The 21,254-nt window shown below is 49.1% G+C and overlaps 1 protein-coding gene across 4 annotated transcripts in view; it reads right to left on the reverse strand.

The window, feature by feature from the left end:
• The window catches only part of ARHGEF7 (Rho guanine nucleotide exchange factor 7), a 125,386-nt gene extending 105,039 nt beyond the window's left edge, over positions 1-20,347 (reverse strand). Inside the window, exons 1-2 of one of the 4 annotated variants that reach the window (XM_072849861.1) lie at positions 20,035-20,347; positions 4,291-4,377 (exon numbers count right to left, since the gene is read on the reverse strand). In XM_072849861.1, coding sequence (XP_072705962.1) covers positions 4,291-4,377; positions 20,035-20,199 — 252 coding nt within the window. In that variant the 5' untranslated portion in view covers positions 20,200-20,347. Of the gene's footprint in view, positions 1-4,290; positions 4,378-4,516; positions 4,699-20,034 lie in introns of those variants that run through there. The other 3 variants (XM_072849857.1, XM_072849856.1, XM_072849858.1) reach the window with 3 other exon arrangements.
• Positions 20,348-21,254: the final 907 nt, after the last annotated feature.

Genomic DNA, 21,254 nt, shown 5'->3' on the forward strand with positions numbered 1-21,254 from the left:
TATTTGATGAAAGCCAGCAGAAAAATGCTGCAAGACTCTACTCGTGGAATTTGATCACGTAGAGCTTGGTATTGTTCACAGGATATATCAAGCATTCTGCCCTTTAAACAGCAGACACTAACACAGTTTTCTATTAACCTGTTTTTGCTATTCTACATTTAACTGCTCCCTAAACAAACTTTTCTGCTGTTGAACTATACGGTGATTTTTCCAGGACTTCTTTTTGGCCCTGCAAGCTGTCAAGCAGCTCTGGTCAAAGAATGAGGAAAGACTGCACTATATTCAGGAAGCTGAAACTCCTTTGAAAGAGAACAAGACTAGAGTAACATGACACAGGTACAAGACAATCATTATGGCAAAACTTATTAGGGCTCAGACAGGAACAAATGCTCTGTGACCATCCCCTTTTCATTTTTGTCTCTTTTGCCAGACTTCTCTGCAATATACTGTATACCTGCAATGAGTTCCATATCAACTATACATATCCACCCATATTCTTCTAGAACAGAGTCCATCAGGTACAACAACCACCTAGGACCTTGCTTTGAAAAGCAGGTCATTCCTCTCAGAAGGGAGTACAGTTAGATGTCTTCCCACCCAAAAATAAAACTGTGGGGGAAAACAGCCTTTAAAGCAAAAATGGCAAGAGCAGTATAGGAACTATCCTCTGCCTAAAGAAAAAATGCACAGTAAGTTGTGAACTGACAATGTAGGCAGCTATTCTACAGTCCCCTCTGTCTACACAGATGTTCATCATAGGCAGTGAAGCTTCGAAGTAGAATAAACTACTCAACACTACAATTATTCTAAGCAAACACTAACAGTTTCCAGAAGGGAAAACCAATATGGAGTTGCAAATTCAGTCCCTGGTTGAGGTCTTAGAAACGTTTTTTCATTAATAGGTCACAGCTCTTTCTATCTGCATATGAAGAACCTGTATTAAAAAAAATAATTTTAAAAAACCCAATACTTGCAGAACATTCTTCTGTTTATTTCTTGAAACTTGCTCTGCTTTACCAACCCAGATTTCACCTTACAAAGGATGCTGCAAACTCCAGGTTAAGTGCTCTTTTTGGTCTGGAACACTTAAACATCAAAAAAAATACTGGGGAGTGTGGGAAGGGAGCCACTGGTTTCCTTTGAGGAATCGCAATCCTTCTCATTAGAAGCTGAAATATCTTTTCTGAATATCCTATTATCTTTCTAACAGCCCAAACTTACTGGGAAGTAAGAGGAAGAAGATAAGAACCACAACTTTCAGACACCAGAACATTTCCAAACCAACAAAGTTCCTCACCTCCACCCCTTATTTTCAGGATAGGAAGACAACAGTCATCATGTCCTCTAATGAAAGGATGCCACAGAGGAAAGCGTCTCAAAGAAGCCATCTACTGCTGTGCAACTTTCCATTAACCACAGCAGTTCATCAAGTTCTCAAACATGCCATAACAAAGTCTCCAAAGCTGGAACCGTACAGAGCTCCAGCAAGGCAAGGAGCTCTGACACAGTTTTATAAAAATACAATTCTACTACTTCCAAGATGAGTTCAGATCTGGGAGCAAAAAGTGTTTGTGCAATGCTGAAAGTAGGCTAACCAAACGAGGACCGTGTTTTTATCACACTCGCAAAATTACACACAGAGAAACCACCTGATTCAACTACATAGAACTCTGATTCAATGCCAGGATCAAGTGCACCCCTTGTAGAGTGATGCAAAACTCCACATTGTGGAATACGTGTTAGGAAAAGCACCACATTAGTGCACAGAACAAGGTCACATCTCCCCACACCACTCTAGAGCTTCCTCTGATGCCCATATTATCCAAATGTTTCTACTATTTAAGGTATCACATACACATCCACCACTTTGTCAAATATTTATACTCACCGTTAACTCCTGATTAGCTAATCTGCCCTCTCTGAAAATATCCCCTTCACCACTTCCAGAGACGCTCTTCACACTCTTCGCTCAATGCAATCTCTAAACCTGACTGCAACTAAGGAAGCATTACATAGACACTGCACAGAGGAGCTATGGCATCTCCCCAGTTCCCACAGCGAGGAAGGCAAAGATCCACGAGGGTTGACTCACACCTTGTTAAAGGAGACAGGAGAAAGAGGCCAGGATTAGTGGATGGCCGAGAGGCCCCTGCCAGCTACTCACTGGTTGAATCTGGGCTGCCATTCCTCTCATCTTTGGCTGCAGCTAGGGGGTTGGAAAAATTAATGAGAAAACAACAGGGAATGGCCAACATACAAGCTGTAAATACACACACAAGCAGCTCTATAAGCCCAAGCATTTGTGCCCCTTCCTGCCAGCCTCTCAACTCTTCTGGTAGCTTGGGAGCAATTCCTGTTCCAACATGCTGAGCTGGAAGCTACTGCAGCCAGTTACCTCCACGTAAGAAAGGAGTTTCCGGTAATCTTGCTGAGAAGCCCCTGAGGCCAGGTTAACAATTTGACTATGCCCAAAAATATTCAGGCTCTGAGAGCAAGACCAAAATTATCTTTTGTTTTAATTATTTTTCTTTACTTTCTTGTCACTCTGAGGAAAAGAGATGACAAAAGATTTCTGCAATTATAAAAGAGAGACCAAACTGCAATGCTGTGACTATTCTCAGCCTGTCACAGTTGCAAAAACTTCAGGCTTAGCAAGAGACCTGATGTAGGAAATGACTAAAGGGGAGAAGGTGATATTAATGGTATATTTTCCCCCCTTTTGCTATAACATTTGCCATACTCAATTTATTTCTGAATTTATATTTGAAGTGCCTCCCTCCCCAGTTCTCTCTAGCTCACATGTCTACTACTTGAATTTTAAATCAGCTCTCACACATGAATGTTCAAATCATGAAAAACTTAATGTGGCCCTAGAAAAGACAAATGGAGAGCGAGCTGCTTTAAGGCAAAACAGAATGCTTGAGGTAACACAAAGTTCACCCCAGAACATGCTTTCTGAATATTTTAGAACTTAATTTGGTTTTGTCTCCCAACAAATCCTAGGAGATCCTCTATTGAGGGAGGCAGGGGGGAAGATAGGCAGGTAAAAACGTAAGGTCTTACTTCGCAAGGAACAGCAGTAAAAGCTGTCTTAATTTCCATCTCTCCCCATGATGGGACCTAAGATTAAATGCAAGTCCTGTAAGTATCATTACTTTCAATAATGATACTTCACTGTTTAGAGGCCTCAGGAAAGCAATCAGAGTGTTCTTAATGATATTCTGTTGCTGCCTGGCAAAATTACAGGCAGGACCAGAAGTACTTTAAGAACCTGAGAACTAATTAAGGCAACAGTTCACGAATTTAAATTCAGAAGCACTAGAAACCATTTTTTCCACCCAAAAATCACCTCTGAGAACTGAAATTACAATACCCCTCACTTTCCAACGCAGAGAAGCTGGAACCTGTTTTTAATCGCATCGGTTCCTTCCCACGCACACACATCAAGTAAACTCGACAGCAGCGTGTACTTGCTATAGCTAAATATACTGGTAATATATAACTACCTAATTCGCAACCCTGTGAACGCAAGTTTGGAGAAGATGGCAGTTTGCTGGGCTTTTATGTAATGTAAATTGAAACAGAAGGAACAGCACCTACCATTTTCCTTAATTAGTATTTCATTTTGCTGTTATCAACTTAATTTCTATAAGCCAACTCCAGCGCGTCAGAAACAGTTTCACAAATAAATCGGATACAATTTATACGTTTATTACCAAGAATCCACTTGAAGAGAAAAGCAAAGGTTTTACCCGCAATGGAGCCGGACAAACACCCCCCGCCCCCGTGCCCCCGCTACACGGAGCCCCGGCAGCATCTCCCCGCTTTACGCTGACAGAGAGACGGGGCGCACCCTCCCTCAGCGCTCGGTGAGGAGAAGCGAGGCCCTTCCATGCCCCTTCCATGCGGTACAGCACATTTTGCACTCACGCCGCCAGCAAGCCAAGCAATCCGGCAGCGATGGAGGCCCAGCCGGGGCGCAGCCGCCACCGAGACCCATCGGGCAGCGGAGAGGCCGCGGAGGCAGCCCCAGGCGGGCAGCGGCGGCTTCCCCGCCGCCCCCCGGGCCCGCAGCCAGGGGAGGGGCGGCCGCCACCATCTTGTCAACCGCCCGCCACCGGCCGCCCCCGCGTCCCCGGGCACAAAGGGAGGGCAGCGCCGCCTCCCGCGGCGCCGAGCGGGCAGAGGGAGGCAGAGAACCCCCCCACCCACCCCCGGGGATCGAGCCGGGCACCCCCAGCCCGGGCAACCCCCTCCAGACCCCGCCGGGCGCTGCCCGCCCCGACTCACCTCCAGGCGGAGAGAGGCACCGCAGCCCCGCAGGAACTCGCGGATGTTGCTCAGGCACTCGCCCTCCGTCCGCGGCTCCGGGTACACCTGCAAGAGAAGAGGCGGACGGCTCAGCGCGGGGACGGGGACCGGCACGGCACGGCACGGCACGGCACGGCACGGCACGGCACGGCACGGCACGGCACGGCACGGCGGCTCCCGTCCCCCGCCCCGCCGCTCCCCTCACCTCCCCTCCCGCTCCCTCCACAGGCGGCGGCGGCGCCGATCGCTCCCTGTGAAGGGGTTGAACCGGGAAGTAAACACGGAGCACAGGAAATGGCGTGCGAGGACAGGGGGCGGCGGGCAGGAGCGCGGGCAGGGGTGCCCCGGCCAGGCGCGGCCCCGGCCGGCTCTGCCCCGCCGCGGGGCGGGCGGTGAGGGGAGGGGAGGGGAGGAGGAGGAGGAGGAGGAGGGGAGGAGGGAGGGAGGAGGAGGGAGGGAGGGAGGGGAGGGGAGGGGAGGGGAGGGAGGCGCGGCCCGGCCCGGCCCTCCCCCGCCCCGCCCCGCCCCGCCCCGGCTGCAGCCGCAGGCCCGGCCGGCGGAGGGAAGGCGCGGAGCGGCGCTGGGAGCGCCCCCAGGCCTCGCCGCTTAGTATTTTTTATTATTTTAAATACTAATACACACACCCCAGTGCCATTAAGGGTTTGGGCTGCAGGGCGAGGCAGGGCGGTCCCTCGGCCCCGGGCTGAGGGGCTGTCCCAGGGGCAGCCCGGGGACAGCCCCTCCTCGGGATGGCGTCCCGCCCTGGGCCGCGGTAACAAATGATCGTCCACAGGGTAAAACGCCCACGGCGCGGGTGGCCCGCGTCGTTTGTGGGGCTGCCGGTGCCCCCGTTGTTTTGACCTGGGTTCACCCTTGGGTATCGGTTTTCTAACAAGGAAATACATCAGAAATGCCCCAAAAATTTCCCCAGTGGAAAAATATCAGTACCCAGAGTTAATAATCTACCAATTCCAGGATCCAATGTTAACGAGCTTTGCTTATCTGTAGTTTATTAAACAGCTGCAGTCTCTTCCCACCCCAGAAGAAAAGCAACTTCACAAAGAGGAAAACCTTGACTGAACTTAAGAAAAAAGAGCTTTTGGCAGCGCAGCCATGTGCTCTCGGCAGCCACATTCACGCTGCCTTCAGTTCAACCTCTACCCTGAAAGGGAAATGTCGACCTTCCACAGAAAAGCAGCCAGCCCCATGGGCTTCAGGGCCGTAACTTAACTTACCACAGCTTAACTCAAAATCTGTGTGCACGTAAGCATCATTTCACAACAAATTCATTGATTTCTAGGAAGTAGTTTAGCAAACAAAGCATTGCCCAAACTGAGAGGTAAGCAGACCTGCAGGCCTGGACACCTCGTTCTGTTGGGAGGAGAAAGCCTAGCACAGACGTGCGCTGCAAGTCACTGGAAGCTAAGGTGGCGACGCACAGCGTTATGTCCTTTGATTATGCATCACACTCGGAAGGAAATTTTGTTAAATGCACACGTATGTCAAGGCTACATAAACTCTCAAGCATAATCCATCTTCACAGCACTGGGAACTTCACATAAAGTTGACTCCAAACATTGCATCAAGCTGAAACCAAGGAGTGCCTCCCCATATGTTTATATGGTATCAAAGGTATCTCCGAAACCTCTGATACCGATCATGTAGTATCATGATGCCACAAAAATTAACAAACACAACAGCATGACAGGGTGAACCTGGTACGAAGAAATTTAAAAGACAAGTCACTATCATTTTCTAAACACAAAATTCAGATCAGTTTTAAATGAAAGCCACTATTTTGTAATACAAGGAATTTGGTAGCGATATGAGTTGAAGAATTTTCCTTTCCTCAAGCAAGAACACACACACACCCCCCAAACTCCTCAAATTGTTCGGTACTATGATAAACCACCGTGGGTTAAGAATAACCCTTTAACTACACTAAAATGTAAAGGGAATACCAAAGAAGTCCTATGTGAGTATAACAGCCCAAATCAGTAAGTTTGGAAGGGATACAAGCGGTGAGAGAACCCTCCTGGAAACATCATGAGCTTCATCCCTCTTGCTTGTTATACTTTTTGATTAATCTATTAATTTACTTCTTCATTCTAGTAAGAAATCTCAAGCTTAGTCAATCATGCCAACATCCCTTGTTAGAATGGGATTCTCAGGAACCTATTAGTATTTCCATGTTGATGCTTCTAGTATGCTGCCTCCTCCATATTCTTAATATTTACGCAATAATTATATAGTTGCAATTTATAACTTTTTTCTTAAACTATTTGCATAATAACTGGGTTTTATCTCCCTTTATATATCATACTTCCTCATCTCTTTTTTTTGCACCCACCATTTTCTTGGTTGCTTCTACTTCATTCATCAAGGCCTCTTTTCATTTTGAGAAACCTTAAAATTACTTCTACTCTCCAAATAAGAATAACCTCTAACAAGAAATCACAGCAAATCTAGATTTCTCTTAAAAGAAACAAATGTCTTGCCTCATAACATAATCCACATTAACACTCTTTATTCCCAAAGTCCCCAACACATTAAGCACAGAACTCAGTAATTGTAAGAAACCCAGATATATGTACTACTACCTCATAAAAGACTGCACATAATTCATAAAAGACTGCACAATACCTGGAAATAGGCCAAAAAAAAAAAAGATAAAGAGGGACATCTGATTAGAGGAGGGAAAAAACTTCCAATTAAAGATTAAAGAAACAACAAGCAAAGAAAACCCAAACCCTGGAAATTGTCCTCCATGAGGTCTGGAAGTTTAAAATACATGCCAAATATATGTCTGTGAGACCTCAGCCCTACCAGCAATCTAATGCATGTTTCCAGTTAAAAATCGTCTTCCCTCAAAAGAATAAAATAAGTCACAGTAAATCTTTAGAAATGTCATTTCTTCTCTCACAAAACAAGGGAAAAGACTTCAGGGGCGATGCGAGAAGCAGTCGATGTTCTCAGCTCTGTGGCTACAGTGGCATTTTTATTCAACAGGAGTCAGAAGCATATGGGTAAAGAATTTAAAAATATCTTAGCATTTGTATCCTGCTAGAAATTTAAAGTGTTAATGATCCCATAAAAAGAAGCAAACCCGTTAAGTTATTTACCTGGGAAATCTTAACGTGATTCTGGCAACCTTCTCCTACAGATGGCTGAGAAACACAGTGACGGACCTGAGTAACAAACTCAGCCCCCCTGACAGAATCTCAAAGTGCAATTACGGGGGCCAAGCCCATGTTAAAATCACACTTACAGTATTCGACACCCTTTACATACAGTTGTAGAAAGTCAGGAGCGTGACCCTTCTCTCACAGATCACATCTATAGCCTCACAGACTACTCAAAACGTAACAGACCATAATGCAAGCAGACCACAGGCAGGTAAGTCCTAGTCTGCCTGAAAGATGGCAAATACATTCAGAGAGGAAGGATAAACAAAATAAAATTAAAGTAGGTCATACTCAAAAATTACTTAGCTTAATAAAAAGCAAATTGCATGTACATAAAGCCAGTGAAATAAAGAGGTTACATATTTTCCTCTCCAGCATTTGCTTCATCCTCTTGCTTTCCCAGACCAACACCACTAGTTCATTAATAGGGGCTGTCGTCTTCTTATATGTCTACACGACTCCTAGTATAAAGAAGCCTCAGTGTCCAACTGGAACCTCTACATGCTCTAGTAATACAAATAAAAAAGGTTAATAGTAATTAGAAAAGACAAGGATTCCAGAGGGACCTGACAGATTCTTAATTAGGGACTGGGGCTGCACAGTGAAATCCAAAGAGACAAGTGGAAGGTAATACACAGAGCAGCAACAGTTTAAACCACTTCTTCGTGGTTCAGGGACAGGTTCTGATTAAGATGTAATCTCTCAGGGAGTAGTTCTGGAAATCACAGATAGTTCAATGAGGACATTTATGTGATGCACTGCAGCTATCAAGGAGCGAGTACATTTTCCACCATCCAGAAGAGATGGAGAACAATGTGCGATACAAACAGATGGTACCTAGCTAAATGTTACATCCCTTTTGATCAGTTTAAGTCCATTATTTTAATCAACAACAACAAATGCAGGAAAAAGGGCAATGCAGAGACAGGCAGTATCAAGAAAAGGTATGACGGGGTGGTCTTAGAAAAAAATGAAAAAGGCTACCATTAGTTCATTTGGACAGGGAAAGTATATGAAGGAAATAAGCAAGGAATATGTACAACAATGAGTTTAAAAGAAAAAAAAAAAGGTCAGTCCTTTTGATTGCAATGAGTAAACATGAGAAATTAATAAAAAGTGGGAGACATCTTCAGCTACATGTATGGGAAACTAGCTGTTTACTTGCATTGATCTGCTGAACAAGTTGACAAAATGGGTCAAAGGAAGAGAGGTGTATGAGGTCTTTAAATATGAACTGGAATCTACCAGGAGGGCAATAGGAAGAGATTGAATGACAGCAGCATTACCACATATAAGTTAAAAAAATCAATCCTTTATCTAGCACAACACATAATATGTACAACATGGTTTACTATGCAAGAAGACTCTCTCAGTTGCTAGAAAGCAGAAACTAATAGAGAACATAACAGGTAGCTGCAAACTAGTAGGCATGTCCAGCAGACACTTAAAAATGTCCTGTTCAGGAGTATGGCTGCCCGAGTCTGAAGTTCAAAGACTCGGCCCTCAAGTAGGGATACTAGGGGAAAAATCCCATAAAGAGGCAACCCTGCATTGTAAAGAGCATCGCAGAAGAATGCAGTCCCAAAGGGAGGTGCTGTAGGGACAGGGTGGACGAGGGTACTGTCCTCTGTCACAACATGCTGGACCATTTTTCCCACACCCTGTTCATCCTGCCTGGAGCCTTGTACACCGTATCCACCTTGCAGCAGGAAACAGTTTTCTCTCCAGGTTTCAGAACACCTTGTACACACAGAGCATTACCACAAGCTAATCAATAAAAATACTATAAATGAACAATGCAGCAAAGTTAATGAAAGGGTCCTATTGATCACATTTGGTCCCACAGCAGCTGTGTTTTGTGTCCAGCTCCTTTGAGTGGCTAAGGCACAACATCAAGGGCAACTGATCTTCTGATGGAGCACGGTGGCACCGAGGCAAACACCTCCTGCACAAGTGCTGCAGGCTGGGGTTTGTCACCAGGGTTTGCGTTCAGGGATAAAAATAAGATTAAAAAAGGTCATGAGGAGGAAGCCAGGCCATTCTCACAGTAACCTGGGCTGTGAAGCTGCAGGTGATTCACTGCCAGCAACTCCTGGAGGTTCCTTCCCTCCCCACTGCTCCCAGCTGTGTTACCTCCTGCCTGCTCCCGCACCCGTGCCCAGCAGGACCCACCCCTTGAGGCGTTTGGGTTTCCTGCTCCCTCCTCCGTCCCAGAGCATCCGCCCTCACAAATTGCACCCAGCAGGGATGGAAAAGAAAGAGTGGCGTCACGGCGATCCCCCGTAGCTACACAGGAGGACATCGTCTGCTTCTTGAGGAAGCATCCATTGCTAGGGACCGGTGGCAGGTGCGGCGCTTCCTCCGTAGTCAGTGAACAAAGGTGGGCTCAGAGGACTGCGGATGGAGCCCCGCACTCGTCCCAGGACAGCAGGAGTCACAGCTGCACTTTAAAGGGTTGCATCTTCCATGTCTCTAAGTGAGGAGCACTCAACAGTTGAGCCCAACCACTTCATGGATCGCACGTCTCGCTGGTGGCGTTGGGTGACGTTAGCAGGATGCTATAATTAAACTAAAAACACAGATCAGGGTTCTCAGCAAGGCACAGTTTTGTTTTAAAATTAGGTGTCTTGACGGAGCACCAGATCTTACCACGATACTGTTTCTGCGGTACTGTAGCTCTTTAGTACTAACTTTTCCCAGCCTATAAAACCTGCTGCCCACAAACTTTTCAATAAGCCAAGCAGCAGTTACCGTGTGCTAGACACCAGTATTTTGGCATGAGGAAACCCATGCTCTGAAAACACAGCAGCAGGCAGTCAGCATAGACAGTGAGAGCTAGATGCAGTAAAAGACTGAAGCTCCTACAAGCTATGCACTAAGGTGCCCAAATTTTAAATTTCCAGGGTTCACGCAAGAATTCGCCTAGGCTCTGCACACAGCACAAAGGGGAAGGCAGGTGCCTTAAAATATGCCCTAAAATTCTTATATGCTGAGAAGGATACCCAGCCTTGAAGTTAACCAAGAGCTGAGACACAGCAGAAGGCAAAAGCAAGAGTGCACCTATGTTCTTGACCCCATCCAGTACTTCAACACAGTGAGCCTTCATCTGCTTAGTGTCCCAAACTCCAGTCATCTCCTGGACTTACAAGAGTCCTTTGAGTGTCCTTTGGAAGAACTCAACACTGCATCCTCTCTGAGAGGTGACAGGTGCCCACTTTTTATTAAATAATGTAGCATGGAGGTTCCCAAACCTCTTGCCCATGGACACCACTATTAGTGACAGCCGCAGCAGCGGCTCTTAGATCCCTCTGCCTTGCTCCATAGCCATCACCACGGCGAACCCCACATCTGACAGTCCTCTGCTGCACATCCTACATCACCACACCAGTCCCTGTACTCCATCCTTCCATCTGACCCACCTCAGACCACACACCACCACCTTCCAAACCAGCAACTCCAATCCCACATTTAGGCCTGCTCTTCTACCACACAGGCTTATCCCACCACCCTTCCTGTACTGTCCAATGGGCCACACCAACTCATCAGCCACAGCTCCATGTTCCCTCAACTTCCACCCTGCTACGGCACCTGGAACCAGGAGCACTTTGGTTGACTGAAGACTCCTCCAGCTCTTCGAGTTCTTCCCCTGCACATGTTCAGAAATGCTCGTCTGCTTGACCAGCCTTCAGTAACAGTGACCTACATTCAAACACACTGATGTTCTGCTTTAGCTGCTTCAGTCCCTTATTGGAAAGAGCTCTCAAAAACTAAGTTCAGCTAAGTTTGCAAAGGAAATTAACAGTTTGGTTAAAATGCCAGCTGAGTCTGTGGCAGCCTTGATAAACTGGTTCTTCGAGTCTTACACAACAACTAGAGCCACTTTTTTGTTTAATCTGCCCTGCGAAAATGATACTGTAAAACTGATACAGCTGTTTGAGCTCATCCTTTCAGATTTGCACCTGTATTAAACAATGTTCAGGAAAACTGGATGTTCTTTGCAGTGGAGGTACTGTACTTTTGTCACTTCGCTTGAACCCTGATCAAATTCCCATCAAAGTCTATAAACTGGCACCCAGGAGGCAGGTATTTGTCCAAGTCCTCAGATACAAACACAGTAAGTTAAGGACGCCGGGACATTCCAGACGGTATTTTTGTTTTCTCAGGTTTCCATTATATTTTCATATTTCACACCAAAAACTACATTAAGACAGCACTAAGAAACTGAGAATGCCAAGCACATAAAACTTAGCAAATACAAGACTGACAGCTGCATTTGCAACTGCAATTACGATCCACTTGCAGGCCCACCTTGTGAACTGAACTAGGCAGGAGTCCTACCAGAACACACGCATGGGAGCGTGCCTGAAGGATTTTATATATACACATAAGAGGGTCTAGTTGCAGCTGCAGGAATAATCTTCTTTCCAGTGTTTCCTAAATGCTGAGAACTAATATTCCCAATTCCTGTGGTTTTGCTTATTTTCTTGCTATTTTAAAGAAAAAGAGGAAATCAGCTAGCATGCAACTGTCACCAACCCCATGCAGTATCACCAGCCTCACGCTGCGGAGCTCCAGGGGTGCCAGCATTAGGTGCCCGCAGGAAGACATGTATTTCCCTGAAGTCAGTGAGTGGAAAAAGCCCGATGAAGTGCTGCTCCCGGTGCGGGCAGCGTTCGGGCAGTGCTTGGCGAGAAAGCGGTTCCCCTGCGAAGGGAGGCTGGTGGGTAGGGATTCTGCACCCCTTCTCACACAAACCCTGCAGCGTTTCCCACGCAGCGTCGCTGTTTTGATGCAGCACAAGCTTGGGCTTCAAGAGTCCAATCACTCAGGGTTTGTTTACACTGGGAGAGCTCTGCTGCTAGATATGCTGGCATCGCTCCTCGGTGTGGATGTAACATATGCCAGAGAGGGAATTCCTCTGCCAGTCTAACGGTACCACCTCCCCCAATGACATTAACAAAGCCAACAAAAGCACTTCTCTGTCAGCACAGCTGCACCAGCGGGGGGGGGGGGGGGGGGGGAATTTTTACTGCTTTTTCCCCCCTCTTCTCTGTGTGAAAATATTCTATAGGACTACCAAAGCCCTACAGTGGAGACCCTCTCCTGGGCAAGCTGCCAACATTGTCTGACAGTGCTCACTGCAGAGCAGGAAAATGGAGACCTGAATGAAATGCTCCTAGACCCAAGCAGCATTTCACGGGCCGAGAGGGGACTCTGTCCGCCGGGTGCCAAAGGTCCGTGGTGAGGAGCGGAGCAATGGGAACTTCTCGCAGAGGAGGCCAGCCACCCCTCCTCGACTCTACAGTGCCGGTGGTGGGTGATGGCGACAACTACGTCGTACCGAGAGGTGTGGAGAGAAGGTGGCTTTGCTCCACGCAGCAAAGTCGGGGAGAGCGCGGGAGTGTCGCACTGGCTGAGGATCGGGGAGTAGAGCACAGCCAGCCAAGGTGCAAGACTGACGCCGCTTCCACGCTGCCAGCTCATGGTATTTTTGCAAGCCCTGTCATGCTTGAAATGTTTTAAGGTTCCAGCTCTTCAAATCCCAGCCACTGGGTAACGACTGATTAAAATTGCTATTTAAGAAAGATGTATATTGAATTCCCCTCAGTGGTTCGAAGCCAGATTTTAAATACTTTTTTTTTAAATATATATATAATTGTAAACTTCAATTTTAAAGCCAGTCTTCAGCTTTTCTGAGGCATGAATTACAATCGTAAACATTTTCAGCTGAACGATGTGGTGCCCTGGGCCACTAGCACGCAGTAGCAACCAGAGGGAGCGTGCTGGTGGCATCCCCACAGCTCTTCCTCTTCCCCACACAGACACAGCATCTGGAGGATGGTCTGGGTAGCAGTAGAGCACCTGAGGGCAAAGGAATTGCCTTTCCTGTTGTCCATATTATGCACAGACACAGAAAGAATGTACCTAGAAACTGTGGAAAGGACATTAATGAGAGTAAGACCAGCAAAACTAAATTATCTTTCTGTATTTTCTCACAAAAACAATTTAATCACCAATAGTTTCATTAATTTCCCCCTCTTCTCAGGGTCTGGCGTGCCCTTATTTAATTCAGTCTAGACCCTTGCGCATTAACAGGGTGCTGTCTTTTTCCTTGAAAAACAGAAAGTTCTCTGCTTCCTCAGCACACATACACAGACCATGTTTCTCTGGATAACATCCCAGCCACCAGAACTACAAAGCGAGTGCATAGATGGGAAAAGCAAGGGCATTCTCCTTCAGTGCATCCGTGCACCCCTGCTCTCACAAGACAATAGAGTAACATGGTGAATGACAAATGACAATGTGGCCCGTAACTCTGTAACAGGACCGAACGATCCAATAAGAAGCTCACAGTAACACTTAAAAGAATAGCATCTATTCAGGAAAATGCCACTTTAATGACTTTGCTCGGGATAACTTTCCCCTGGCACTTGGCTCGCCCTCGCAGTGCTTCCACCCTGGAGCAAGAGCATCCTCGCACACGCCGACGCTCCTGAGCACACAGCCACAGCAGGCACAGCTGCCCAGCGCGGATTATTCTTGCCAGAAGCACAAATAATCTCCTTGGGAGGCTCTACATAAGGACTATTGCCAGGGGGAGACAGCATATGCACATTAAAATGCAGATTTTGCTTCCTGCCTCCCAGGTCTAGTCCTGCAATGACCTGCTGCTGCTGCTGTTGTAATACCAGCGTCTGCAATACCTTCCTGATGGATTTCAGTAAGCAAAGGCAGGACGGTCCTTCGGTTCAGCCAGGCAGACCCCAATAGCCTCAGCAGGGCTGCGGCAGCTGAGCTATCCTGCCAGAAGAATTTCCCAAATTCAGATTGCTTGGGGGCAACCAGTGGCTGGCAACTGCTACCTATCGAACATATATAAAATTATACATGTTCCTTTTCCGGGTTAAGTAAAGGTGGCCCGTCCACCTAAGTAAAGACCAGTAATTAATGTCTTTTGGCAGGATAGATGACACATCATGGTTCCGAGCCCATAACATCCCTACATACTATCAATATCCTAACATAAGCTTTTGTCACCCTCGGCAGCTTTTGTCGCCACTGGCACTCCTGGGGGGGTCTGGCTCCCACCTTAGGTAGATAGATAGAAAGAATCAGTTTATTAACAATTCATTAAATGATACGATTACAATTCAATAATTCATTACGATCTTAAAATAGTCCGTGCTTGACTAGCAAATATATGTGTGATGTCCACTGAAGAAAATAGCGCCCGATTCAATAAAGCGACCTTTTCCTGTCGGGGAGTGGAGAGTCCCAATTCTGCTAACAACTCGTAACTGCCTTGATACCATTTTCCACATCCACCTAACCTTAGGAGTAACCTCTGCACCACTAATGGGTTGCTCACCATGGTTCCTGAGCTTTGCCTGGGCTCCACAGTCAGCTCACGGCCAGTGCTGCACCCTCTGCAAAGGTTATTGGGCTATAAAAATCACCGCTTGTTATTACCTCTGGCTCCCAAACACCTTCCCTTCCTCCTTCCTTTGCAAAGGCTGCAACACCACATCCAGGTCACACCTTGTCACAACAGAACAGAATTACTTGGCCCCGATATACCCGTGTGAAATCAGAGACAAGGGAACATAAGTCTCCCTTTGCCAGAGCCGTAGGTGCTCACAGCCATCGCGAGGACAAGGCTGGCGAGACGGCTGCCGCACGTGGCAGCCTGAACCCTCCTTTTGGGGACTCTGACTCTTCTGCAATGCTTGCGCAGCGATTCATTGGCCTTGTGAGTCGCAAAGAGTTAATTTCTTCCTAAATTACAATTCAGAACACCTTGTTTAGCCAAAGACCTCCATCATTATAATGATACTAATGATACCAATATACGAGGTATTTGTAAAAAGATCCTAACCTTTGCTCCCATCAGTCCTGATACTATCCCAATTAATAACCAAATTAATGTCAACACCGGTGCCCAGTCCTCCACAGGGAGAATGAAGCTTTCTTCCAGCCACACACCGAGTCTCAGCCGGCAAGAGCGAGCTGTATTTATTTTCCCGAGGCCAGCCTCGCGCCGCTCCTCTCACGCCTCGGCGATGTGGGAGCAGCGAGAGGAAGCGGCTGTGTTTTGGATCAGCCTCCCACGCGCGGCAGAGCAGCTTCTGGGTTGTTTAATCCTATGCTCGGTGCAACGGCTGGGGATGGTCTGTTCGACGGAGGGGGGCCAAGGCGTGCGAGACCCAGCCGCGCACCCAGCACGCTTCCCCGTCCCCTGGCTTCAAAGCACTGAACCAGCTGCTCTCGCCCCCTCCGGGAGCCCCCAACGGGGAGGGGGGACCACAAGGTGCCAAATGGCTGCTGCATCATATCCCCCGATGCATCTTCCCTATTCTTCCTGAACGGAACAAAGCTGTCCTCAAAATGATGCTTTCTGTCAAACAGCTGACCAAAAATGAAAGTACAAACAAAACTTAATGGAGCGCGAAGCCTCATATGACAAGGAAAATTCCCGCTCCAGTTCTGATCTCTGTTTACAACGCCAAAAGTGGGTCAAACTGGTCTGCGATGGAGGAATCTGTTTGGAAAATGTTCTCTGCGAGGAAAAGCATCTAAGCGGCAGACAACTGCACTGCAATGCTTCCACGGGGATCCTCTCCCCTGCCATCAAAGTAACTCAATTTTACAGCGCAGGGTTGAAATCCTGTAACTTGAAACCACGGCTTTTCATTCAAACGACTTGAATTCAGCATTCCCCATCCCTGAGAGCAGATCAACTGACCAGTGTGTTTCAGTACAGATCTCTGCACTTTAAAAAACTAAGACATGGCTGGGTTTGGTCTAGGTCGGGGGAAGCTGTTGTGTTTTTCGTTGGGTTTGTTTTGGTTGTTTTGGGTTTTTTTTAATAACTGCTCTCCCTTTTGTTTCTTTCCCACGTTCGGGATAAGGTTACTGAGCAGTACCATCACACTGCCGAACCCAACTGTTTTGTTTTACCCTGTCATGCTCTCTCTCAAAATGCAAGGGAATCATAATGACATTAAATGGGAGCCCAAAAATGACAGAAACAGTCTGTAATAACATTACTTTCGGAAGTATTTTCATTCAGAGTTCTTGGAATCTGGTGAATTTAGTATCTGTCCTTTGCTGTTGTTCAAGATAGAAGATGACTGTAATATAAACAAATTTAGCCAAAACCTCCTGACAAGAAGCTCTGCATGTTCTTCTGTGCAAGGATGGTATACAAATACACAGCAATCTAAAGGAAGACCATACTAACCAGCCTTGAAACCCACTAATTTGTTTTATCGACTTAAGAAAAAAATGGTCTTTGACCTTCAAGTGCTTGATTCCATTTATGGTCACACAACCTTTATTTATTACAAATGTTCTACTAATTACTCTCAGGGTACCCAGAGGCTTTAAAAAGCACAAAATGCCAAAAAACGTATTCTTACATTCCTGCACATATTGAGTTCTCTTTCTAAACAGTTTCTGAAAGAAAGAAATGCATTTATAGCCTTTTCTAGAAAACATCTTAAAAAAACCCAACTGATAAACGTTCCTTCTCATTTGTAATTTGTATTTTTTTAATGTTCTCTTTGGTTTTAGTTACTACTTTGTATTTACAGAAAAATGAGCTCTGTGAGTCTTCAAAGTGTCTGCTGATGTCAGATATTTATAGAAAGTTATGATCTCAAATGATTTTAAGAACTGAAACAGTCTACATCTGTGGGACAAGCCTTGCATCTTTTAGGCTTCAAAATTGTCCAGTTTGGACTGGAGGCTTTCAAGACAAATAAGGAATAAAAGGGCTCATATTTAAAATGCACTCAGTATAAAAACATGCGATGTAGATGAACAGTAGTAGCAAAAAAGACATTGAAAGAAGTAGCAGAATACAGGGAAGGATGTAAATTCTGCATGTTTTGATCAGCAAAAAAAAAAAAGAAACAGAAAAACAAGGTATTATGGAAATAGCTCAGGCTTATAATGGTAGCTGAGAGCATGGAAGAAGTATGTGGTATATACTCTGAGTCTATAGAAAAAGAATATTCACAAAGTTGGGTGGGAAAATGAGTTCACGAGTCTCTCAGACACATCTGTGAATTAGAAAGTGCAATGTGAAAGGCCCACAAAAATAAGTACAGTTCCCCTCACAAAAGTAAAGAGCCCCTAAAAAAAAAATTTTCAAAAAAGCGTTATTTCTCCCCAGACTTTAACTAAGCCAAAGCCAGAGGAGACACACTAGGTCGCCAGGGACCTCCAGCAGCCGCCCGTCCCAGAGCCCTGCTCGACGCGGGGCGAGCTCAGGGAGGTGGGAGGCTGCGGAGCGCCAGCTTTCCTCCCGCTCTGGCTGCCGTCCCAGCCCGCACACCGCCTGCTGCAAACCCCGCGCCTCCCCACCACGAGGTCCACGATAAGCCCCCCGACAGCTCCTTGCAGGCCAGGCTGGTGGCAGGGTAGGCTGTGGGGAGCCGTGCCCCTCTGCAAACCCTCCTCTGGGTGTGGGTGCTGTGAAGGGACCCCCTGCCCGAACATCAGAGGTATTTGCTCCTTTGACGTGAAAAGAAAAGAGAGCCTCTCATTCACACTAACCGAGCCGCTCCTAGTTATACCACACACAGAAAAGCACGTTAAGTTGGGAAACGCTGTTCTAACACTTATTTCTGTCATGCTTTCTTATTTATTTTGTTTTTCAGTAGAGCCCATTTCCCGAATTGAGTTCAGGACCTCATCTTACTAGGCTTGACATCCACACAAGGGGAAAGACCTTTTCTGCCCTGAAGCTCAGGACCCGAAGCCCAAGATTTTGGAGAGGTGCTCAGGGAGGGTGCCTGGAGCGGCACGGTGGGACGGGCTGCCAAGACCCTCCTCAGGCTTGGTGCTACCAGGAAAGAGAGCCTGGGGGCAAGGAGGCATGGGCAGAGCCTGCCCGAGCAGGTGGGCGGCCAGGTGGGGGATCTCCATGCTGAGGGGGTCCCTGCCCTCAGCCCCACGTCACACGCGTCACCCCGGACAGCCGAGCAGGACATTTACCTGCTCCGGAGCTGCAGTTTACAACCCAGCATACTGGACTTCAGTTTGCACCTCACATACCACGGCCATAGAGCTGCAGCGCCTCAAGAGTGGACACACGTCCTCTTCAACTCTATTGCCCAAACAGCCGCTTCTGGGAAAACGGTGGCGGGGAAAGCTGGTGGTGGCGCCAGCGGCTTCGGCCGTCCCAGCTAGCTCCACCGGTCACCATGGTGGACCCCGATTACCCACGCTCACACCGCTGCTGACACGCGGCCCCCGCTCTCATCACTTCGATCGCCCCTCGATAGCACCACGAGATCCTGCGGGGTTTCCGTATCCCCATGCTGCCTCCTAATTTGCTTGTGAATTTAGGGGGGCAGGAATGACCTACTACATCAAGGAGAGTGGGACTCCAGGCCAGGGCCAGGACCTTCGCGCTACAGTACAACACAAAACAGTAACAAGCCCTGTTGGTGGCAAACTGAAGAACTGAAGGGAGACGGCCCAGCCCAGTGCCCTACCGAGCTCAAAGCACTGGTTGTCAACTTTGTGAGTCAGTGGACTACTCGAAGAAGAGCCACAAAAGGTAACAAAAGCCCGTTGTCGGCAGGCTCCAATGTGTGGAGCGGTCTGCCAACTGCAAAAGGTGAAAAATATGGTGTTATTTTCAAGCAAGGAGTTTCCCCATCAGCATAGCAGATGACCTTCATCAATCTTCTCATCACCTTGTGCCGGCTTGTAAGGAAAGTTTTGCCAACACGCGGGTCGCTACGTGTGCCACGTTGTTGGGCGCCAGGTGAGACAACGGCACCGTCCCAAGTCTTGAGGCACAGTATCAAAAACCAAACCCGTCCCCTCTAGCTGAGCTACGACGGGAATTATGTACGCACACATAACACATAAAAGTTACCTGACAAAGTACGTTTTCTTCAAATGCAACGCAGAATAGAGCTGTAATGCGTTTTTTTTCAACCCGAAAAGGATGAGCTTTTTTCCACAGGCTACCAAGCAGTAAAAGACCCAAATAACGCTAAAACAGCCTTCAAGAAAACTAAGCATCAAAGATTAAGATGTCCTTCAGAGGCTGGAAGAGATGAGCTGAATCACCTCCCAAGTGAGGTGAGGCACCGACTATTCCAGCAGTTGCGTAGACAAGTTTGCAGCCGGCTCACGGCATGCCAGAAAGGGTCCATCACCCCCCCGCCAAAAAAAACGCTTCTCCCATGCACATCCAGGACCCCGATTTGGAGAGCAGGGCATTTTTTGATGCAAAACACTTGCGAGATCGTGGCCCTGAAGGGGAAAGCCCTCTTCAGCCCGGCTGCCCGCTGCCGCTCCCCGCTCTCATCCCGGCCCCCCGGGCGCACGCCCGAGCGGGGCTGACCCCCCCGCCCCACCGCGCCCTTCACCCCCCCGGGCCCGGGGGACCCCCCCTCCCTCCCGCGCGGGCGGAGGCGGCGCGGGGGGCCCGGCGGCGGGCGAGGCCGGGTCCGGGGCCGGCGGGCCCGGCTGCACAAAGGGCGGCGGGGGGCGGCGGGGGGAGCCGGGCACTTACTTTGTCTATGGTGCCCGGGAGCAGGCGGTCGAGCAGGCGGCAGAGCACCACCCCGTCCTTCAGGGAGGACTGGAGGAAGCCCTCGGGGTCGGAGATGGTCTTTTTGGGCGACTCCAGCACGCCCAGGGCGATCAGCCACGTAACGGTCTGCTCCGCCGAATTCATGGCGGCGGCGGGGCGGGGGTCGCGGCACCCCGCGCCTCGCGTGGGTTTTGTGTCTCCCCGGGCGGGGGCTTCAGGCGGAGGCCGGCGCCGCCCCCACGTGAATGCAGATGACGACGCCCCGCCGCCGCCGCCGCTACAGACACATGCAGCTGCAGTGCCGCCTCCTCCCCGCCCCCCCGCCGCCGCCGCCGCCGCCGCCGCCGCCCCATGACATCACTGGCAGCGGCGGCAGGCGGCCCCGCCGCGCGGGGGCAGCGCGCCCGCGGAGAGCCGCGCACCGCCCCGCACCGCCCCGCACCGCTCCGCACCCCCCGCACCGCCCCGACCCGCACCGCACCCGGAGGGGCGGGCGGCGGCTGCCCCCTAGCGGGCGGACGGCGCCTCCGCGGGCGCGCAGCGGGGCGCGGGGCGGCAGCGGCGCGGGGAAGGAAGGAGCCGCCGGTCACCGGCGGCGGTGGCCTCCTCACGGGGAGGAAAAGTTGCCCGATCCCCCGGCCCCGCGTTTCCTCCTCGTCCCCCGCGGGCCTTTCGTGCTAGGCTGAGGGCGACTGATTTGATAGCATCTCCCTCTGGGAGCACGGGCAGCGGGTTCCCGGCCCGACTGATCCCGCTTACGCCATTTTTGCCTTTGCTCGCCGTTCCCCTGCGCGAGGAAGCCCGTTGGGGAGCCTCGGCCCAGCGGCCGGCTCGCTGGCTCGCCCCGGCGCGCTCCGTCCCCGCCACCACGCCTGCAGCTCGCCCTGTGCCTCCCCGGCGCTGCTCCCGCCAGCTCCCACCCGCAGGGCTTACCGGCACTGCTTGGGAAGGCGATGTGAGGACTCGGAAGGAGCGGGAAGGCTAACCTGAGGCAGAGCGGGGAAAGCGTTCCTCTGCTTTCTATTCCTGTCCTCAAGACTTTGCTTGGACAGCACCCTATGTGCAATCAGTATTTCTTTTGCCAAGACCTGGCGTGGGCTCCCCAGGGCCCCTCTGTCGCCATCAGCCTCCCTGATGCAGGACCCATGCCGGAGAGGTGATGCCACCGTGGCCCGCGCTCTCCCCGCTTCCCCTCGCAC

Source organism: Ciconia boyciana, chromosome 1 (assembly GCF_034638445.1).
Source record: "Ciconia boyciana chromosome 1, ASM3463844v1, whole genome shotgun sequence".
NCBI classification, from domain to species: Eukaryota; Metazoa; Chordata; class Aves; order Ciconiiformes; family Ciconiidae; genus Ciconia; species Ciconia boyciana.